Genomic DNA, 6,336 nt, shown 5'->3' on the forward strand with positions numbered 1-6,336 from the left:
GGGACATTTACATTAACGCCAGCCCGGCCGCTCCGAGGAGATGACTCTGCCTCGGCATCGGTAAAAACTTCGGACCATCATCTTCTGGGTGTTGGGCTGATGGAGCTGCAAGTCTGAGTGGGACCAAATGCGAGTTGTCAGGTCAGCGAAGAGCTGGTCAATATAGGTTTAGTCCTGTCTTTCAGGCTGTCAGCTGTGCATTGATGGGGTTTCTCTGCAGTGGTTGGAGTGCAGGAAGGAGCAGAACCTCTAAACCACAAAAATAAGGTTTCAAAAAAGAAAAACAATCCTACTAATAATTGAAGGAGCTCTGTGGGTTGCCAGATTTGGTGCATCCCGTTCCTTCTGTCCATAACTTTCTCATTCTACCACTGCCTAATCAGCTTTAATTTACTTTAATTAGCATCTAGTAATTAATTTTGTTTTCTATAAACTATTTGTATGAACAGTCCCAGTGGGTGGTCTTGTTCATCTCGTTAGAGCCAATTAGCTGCAATTAACAAACACTAATGACGTGCTCTTCCCCCCCCCCTCACTCCAAACAAACAGAGAGCACGCTGCCAGATTCCGCCGCTGCACGGGGACCTCTCGTGTGTTGGAGTGGCGCTGTGGGCCAGCTCACTGGGCCGGGCCTCTAATCAGCGCTTCTCATGGAGAAACACAGCCCGAGAAGGAGACGTTCATTCACACAGCGCACTCACTGTACGCAGCAGCGATGAATACGTTCCCCCCCTGGACTTTCCCCTTGTCACCCAGTGTTTCCTTCACACGTGGGCGTTCACTTTTAAGAAGCGAAACACAACAGAATTGGGAAGCACTTGTTGGTCGGAGTCTAAAGCATCACATTTATTGCTTTAAAATAATACAAACAATTACTAATGTGTCATTTGTAACTAATTTGTGACTTGATTTGTTTTTTGTTTTTTTTTGCTGGATTCCCTTCTTGATGTGGAAAGAGATCAAAGAAGCAGCACCGATCTTTCTTTCTTTATTAAATATAAAAATAAAATTCTCGGCACAGTTTGGTTCCATTGTTGTATTTCTTTTGGTGTCAGTATCTTGCTAAAGTTTTCTAACATTGGCATCAAGATGCTTAGACGTTTGTTGTTCACTTTAACATAGGATCCTGTAAACTCAAGTTTCTAGATGGCTGCAGTTCAACATGGAGCATCCCGTAAAAAACAAAATATGACATATGACGTGACAGAAGCAGTGATTTCGTTTTTTTTTTTTGCTTTATCATAAATCTGATGCAAACTTGTATTAATATTATCATAAGTTAACCGTGTTTATTTCTGACGTGCATATATTTTTAAGGCTGAGTAAGCTTCTCGTTTCCTTTCATTATTGTTGATTTATATGTTTGTTCATTTTGAACAATTGCTTGACATGTACTGTATCCGCAATTAAGAAGTAAAACACCATCATTAATAATAAACTGTCTAAAATGTTGCTTTCTAGTAAACATGTCTTCTCGTTGTTTTATTGTTCATTGGCTCTAAAAAATAGTAAAACTGTACTAATGTATGAAAAAATTAGCACTTAAATGTTACTTGATATTCCGGGGAGCTGGTGTTTTCCCGGGTGTTACATCAGAGCTGGGAGCGTAAAACGCGCTATCTCGGTCCACAGCGCGCCAACGCGGAGCGATAGCATCAATAAGAGACAGCCTATCGCAGGAGATTATAACCATTAGTGATTCTCGTCCTTTCAGAGCGAGTGAAGAATAACGCTGGGCCCCAGCATTAATCTGTGTGAAAGGCTTGTGTTCAGCGCGTTCGCCTGTCCTCGTCCACGCGCTACGGGCCCGCTGATAATGTGTCACCTGCCACTGATGCAGTTTTATCTTTTTCCAAATAAAATATTTATTCATACATCATCGTTGACCGTCAGCGGGTTAACGCGCTGGTTTACTGACTGGCGCTGCAAACAAAGGCAAAGTTGCTGTTTTAATGGGAACTTTTGTGCCAGTGTCATTGTGCGTAAAGATTTTTTTTTTGCTTATTCCTCGCATTTGATTAGAGGAATCATAAATGCCATACGGTCTAATTCCCCGTTTTTTCATCGCACCTTCTTGACAAGCAAAGACAAACGGGCCTGTCAGAATTAAAAGTTCAGGCTAAAAATTTCCGAGCCTCAAAGTCCAACTCGGTTCTGCGCAACTCTAATTTGACACCCTGCTTTATTTTCACAACCATTGTGTCGCCGAAGAACATGCGGCACGGTGAAATCAAAAGGCAGCTCATAGGTTTCTCCTGGCGGTGACGTCACGGCTCTCTTAATAGGCAATAGGACGGGCTCCGCGAGGTGCGCTCATTACAACGTTTGGCTCGGTCGGAACGCAAATCCGATTGAAAATTGGCCACAGACAACGAGGCTGAGCGCGCTGATAGCGTTTCGTGGCCATTTCTTCTATTCTCTCCACAGGATACATCGCGCACCGGTCTGCACGCTTTTCCACTGTGCGTCCGCGTAAAGTAAGACCGCAGCTAGGACCGTCCGCATGGGCCGATCTCCAGTGTATAATTGCGCTCGAGAGATGCCGTGTGGTCACCGGCGTTAACCGTTCACCCGTCACATTGGAGCTGTCTGCCACATGTGGATTGTTGTCCCGCGGAGCAGAAGAGCCGCGTTTCATCTCACGCTTGGTGATGTGATTATTGAAATCACGGTGGATACGTTGGATTTTGTGGATCGTACGCAGACCCGTCGAGACCGAGGTCGTGTGGGAAGTTGGAAGAAGCAGAGCGCACCGTCCGCACGCAGGCTTGGGGATACCTCTGGACAATGCTTCAGTGCGCCAACTGCGAAAAACCTATTGTCGATAGGTTCCTGCTCAAAGTACTGGACAGACCGTGGCACATTAAATGTGTTCAGTGCTGCGACTGTAAATGCACTTTGACAGAGAAGTGTTTTTCACGCGAGGGGAGGCTGTACTGTAAGAACGACTTCTTTAGGTGAGTATCCGAGGTGACTGCAATTTTGTTAGTCTATTTGTTTGAAGGGGGAGTAAAAAATAAATAATCATGTGAAAGTTTAATGCATTAGACTCATAAATAGAACAAAAAGTGCAATCACTAAAAATGGGTTGTGTAGAGAGTGAGGGCTGCTCTCAGGCCATGGGCCAATTGTTATAAAATTGCGTAATAATTCCGTCTACGAAGGATCAGGCCTAGACACACTCGCAATGAAAATATGCCACTTAAACGTTTTATTATATTATTCGCATTATTTTTGCAATTATATTTTATCACAGATAATAAAAGTTAATGGGGCTGCCAATTAAAATGTGACAATTTAACTCTATATCGTCTGTTGATTGTAAAATCATTAAAAGAATCAAGAGAGACCTGAGAGAGGAGCCGTCACGTCTGCGGTGAAACTTTGCCCTGACCGCTGCTGTGCTTCTTGAACAGGAGGTTCGGGACCAAGTGTGGCGGCTGCGCCCAGGGGATTTTACCCAGCGACCTCGTCCGCAGAGCCAAGAGCAAAGTGTTCCACCTGAACTGTTTCACCTGTGTGATGTGCAACAAACAGCTGTCCACGGGTGAGGAGCTGTACATCCTGGACGAATTCAAGTTCGTCTGTAAAGAGGACTATCAGAACAACAACGGGAAAGACACAATCCTGCTTTCAGGTATTTTCATCCAACCATTACAGCATAGTGTTAGTTGTGTTGATATTTTCTAAATTACACATTATTTATAAATTAATGAACAATTGACCGCTATTATTATTATTATTATTATTATTATTATTATTATTATTATTATTATTATTATTATTATTATTTGTTTTGTCATTTGGATTAATACGCGTCATCTCATTCGCGTGCCAGTAACGACGTGCAGCGACCCCAGCATGTCTCCGGACTCTCAGGACCCACAGGACGACGGGAAGGACTCGGAGACGGGACACCTGTCCGATAAGGACGTGTGCGGCAACGAGAACGACGAGCAGAGCGCCGTCGGGAAGCGGCGCGGGCCCCGGACCACCATCAAAGCCAAGCAGCTGGAGACCCTGAAAGCGGCTTTCGCGGCCACGCCGAAACCCACCAGGCACATCAGGGAGCAGCTGTCACGGGAGACCGGCCTCAACATGAGAGTCATCCAGGTAAAGAGCTGAAAAATAAACACTACGCGTCGTAGTGTACGCCTGCACCCATTATCGGACCAATCTAAATTACCATGCGACCTGACAAAAACTACTAGTCGCTGATGGCTCTTAGGCATTTTGATCCTTAGGGAACTTGTCCTTAATGCTCCGCTGATTCTTTTTTTTTATAAGCCAAATTCAGGGTTTTTGTTCTTAATCTCTCCTCCCTTTGCGCTCATTAAACCATTAAAAGCAGGACACACTTAATATTGAAGTCCATGAACATTTTTAAAAAGCTCCCCTGATGCTCTGGTGTATTTTTTTTATTGACGTGTATTAGATGCGGTTCGTGTTGCACCGCACCGGGCCTCCATTTATTTTCCATCACTCTTACGTCAGCTGAACACTTGTGCGTAATTCCAGTTCCCTATTACGCACGTCGTTGCTCGTCTCCTGTTTCTGTCGGACCCCGCTGTTGCGTCCATCTCCAACGCCGCCTCGTTCTCTCGTTGCGCTAAAGGTTTGGTTCCAAAACCGAAGGTCCAAAGAGAGACGCATGAAGCAGCTGAGCGCCCTGAGCGCGCGCAGACACATGTTCTTCCGCAACCCGAGGAGGATGCGAGGGCTCAGCGAGCGAATGGAACCAGGGGAGCTTGGCCACTTCTCCTACTATGGGGGTGAGTTGTGCGTTGTGCGAGACCGGGCTGATATTTTACATTTGATTGACGTAAAGACAAATCAAACATTCCTTTGTAAAACAGATTATCCTGGTGAATACTACAACTCAGGAGGGAATTATGAGTACTTCCCAGGCCCACCACCATCCCAGGCTCAGACGCCAGCAGACCTGGGCTTCGTGCCCTCCTCCGTCCCCGCTGGCACCCCGCTGGGAGCCATGGACCACCACCACGCAGGCCACCACTGTCCCGGAGACGTGCACTGCTTCCCGGACACGGTGTCTCACCATCCCGTGGACTCGCCCAGTCCGGATCACAGCATCTCCAGTGAGATGTGTGGCCCCAGCACTCCGTTCACCGTGTCCCTCACTGACAACGGATACACCAACCAGCTCTCACAGCCCTCATCAGAACTGAGCGAAGGCACCGTGTGGTAAAAGTGACTCACGCCACAAGGCGCAGTAGGATTTATTTATTTATTTATTTATTTATTTATTTATTTATTTATTTATTTATTTATTTATTTATTTATTTATTTATTTATTTATTTATTTATTTATTTATTTATTTATTTATTTATTTATTTGACCACTTCAATCACTGATATATTACATTTCAGTCCCACACTGATCAAGCAATAAACAATAGTTGTTGTTTTTTTAAATTAGTTCAAAGCCTATTTCACATCTTTATTAAAATGTTAAGGTATGTTATAAAAATGCATGATGGTGTTTCTTTTCATTAACGTCCAGCATTTTTCACACACTGGCCAACATCATTTCCATTTATGAGTCCATGTGTAGGATTATTTGCCAATAAAAACTGTATCTGGTTTTGTGTCGCATGTTTACACACATACGACAGAAAACCTCTCTCAGGACTGTGACAGCATCGGTTTGATTAGTTTCCTCATTGATTTGTACTGAATGATTTGATTTGCCACCACTGTATGTTTGCCTTCAAAAGGATGTCTTTATATATATATATATATGAAACATATTAATATAGAAACATGGACAATTGTACAGTACAGTCAACTGTTTACTTAAAGCTCCAGTATTCAGGGGGTTGAAGTTCAGCTGTGTGAAACCTCTTGATTCAGAAGAACGAACCGTTTATTAATGCAAACCAACCAAACTTTTGTAGCTGTTCTGAATACGTGTTCGCTCACTGTGCTCTAGTTTTTATGATGTCCTCATTAAAAACAATAAACGATAAACAAATGAAAGCACAGCACGGATCTTTTTTATTGCGAGGCCTTGCAAAGCGTGTGAGGACGTCACGGTTTGTGTTTCTCTGTAGAAAAGACAGTAATTCATCATCCACCTTTAGATCATGGATTGAACAGCAACGTTTACATGTTCTTAAAGACAATGTATCAGAAATATCTCAAAGCTGATGAAATCAGTGCTTTGTATTTTCAAATGCGAGTCATGTTTCCCTGCTTTTTTGGCAAATTTGGAAAAATGGCCTAAATTTATGTGTGACGGTTTGGAGACACAGTGGGAGACGCTCACGCTGCAGCTTCAATGAGGACAAAACGTAATGAGCCATGTAAAAATTG

At 43.7% G+C, this 6,336-nt stretch overlaps 1 protein-coding gene across 1 annotated transcript; it reads left to right on the forward strand.

The window, feature by feature from the left end:
- The first annotated feature begins 2,290 nt into the window (after window positions 1–2,290).
- On the forward strand, window positions 2,291–6,000 carry LOC114869970 (LIM/homeobox protein Lhx1-like). The gene is made up of 5 exons (XM_041073832.2): window positions 2,291–2,957; window positions 3,417–3,637; window positions 3,839–4,113; window positions 4,616–4,772; window positions 4,857–6,000. Exons 1-5 carry the CDS (start codon window positions 2,788–2,790, stop codon window positions 5,207–5,209), a joined length of 1,176 nt encoding a protein of 391 aa, XP_040929766.1. The 5' UTR covers window positions 2,291–2,787; the 3' UTR covers window positions 5,210–6,000.
- The last annotated feature ends 336 nt before the right edge of the window (window positions 6,001–6,336 follow it).

This window comes from Betta splendens, chromosome 14, assembly GCF_900634795.4.
Source record: "Betta splendens chromosome 14, fBetSpl5.4, whole genome shotgun sequence".
Lineage (NCBI taxonomy): Eukaryota > Metazoa > Chordata > Actinopteri > Anabantiformes > Osphronemidae > Betta > Betta splendens.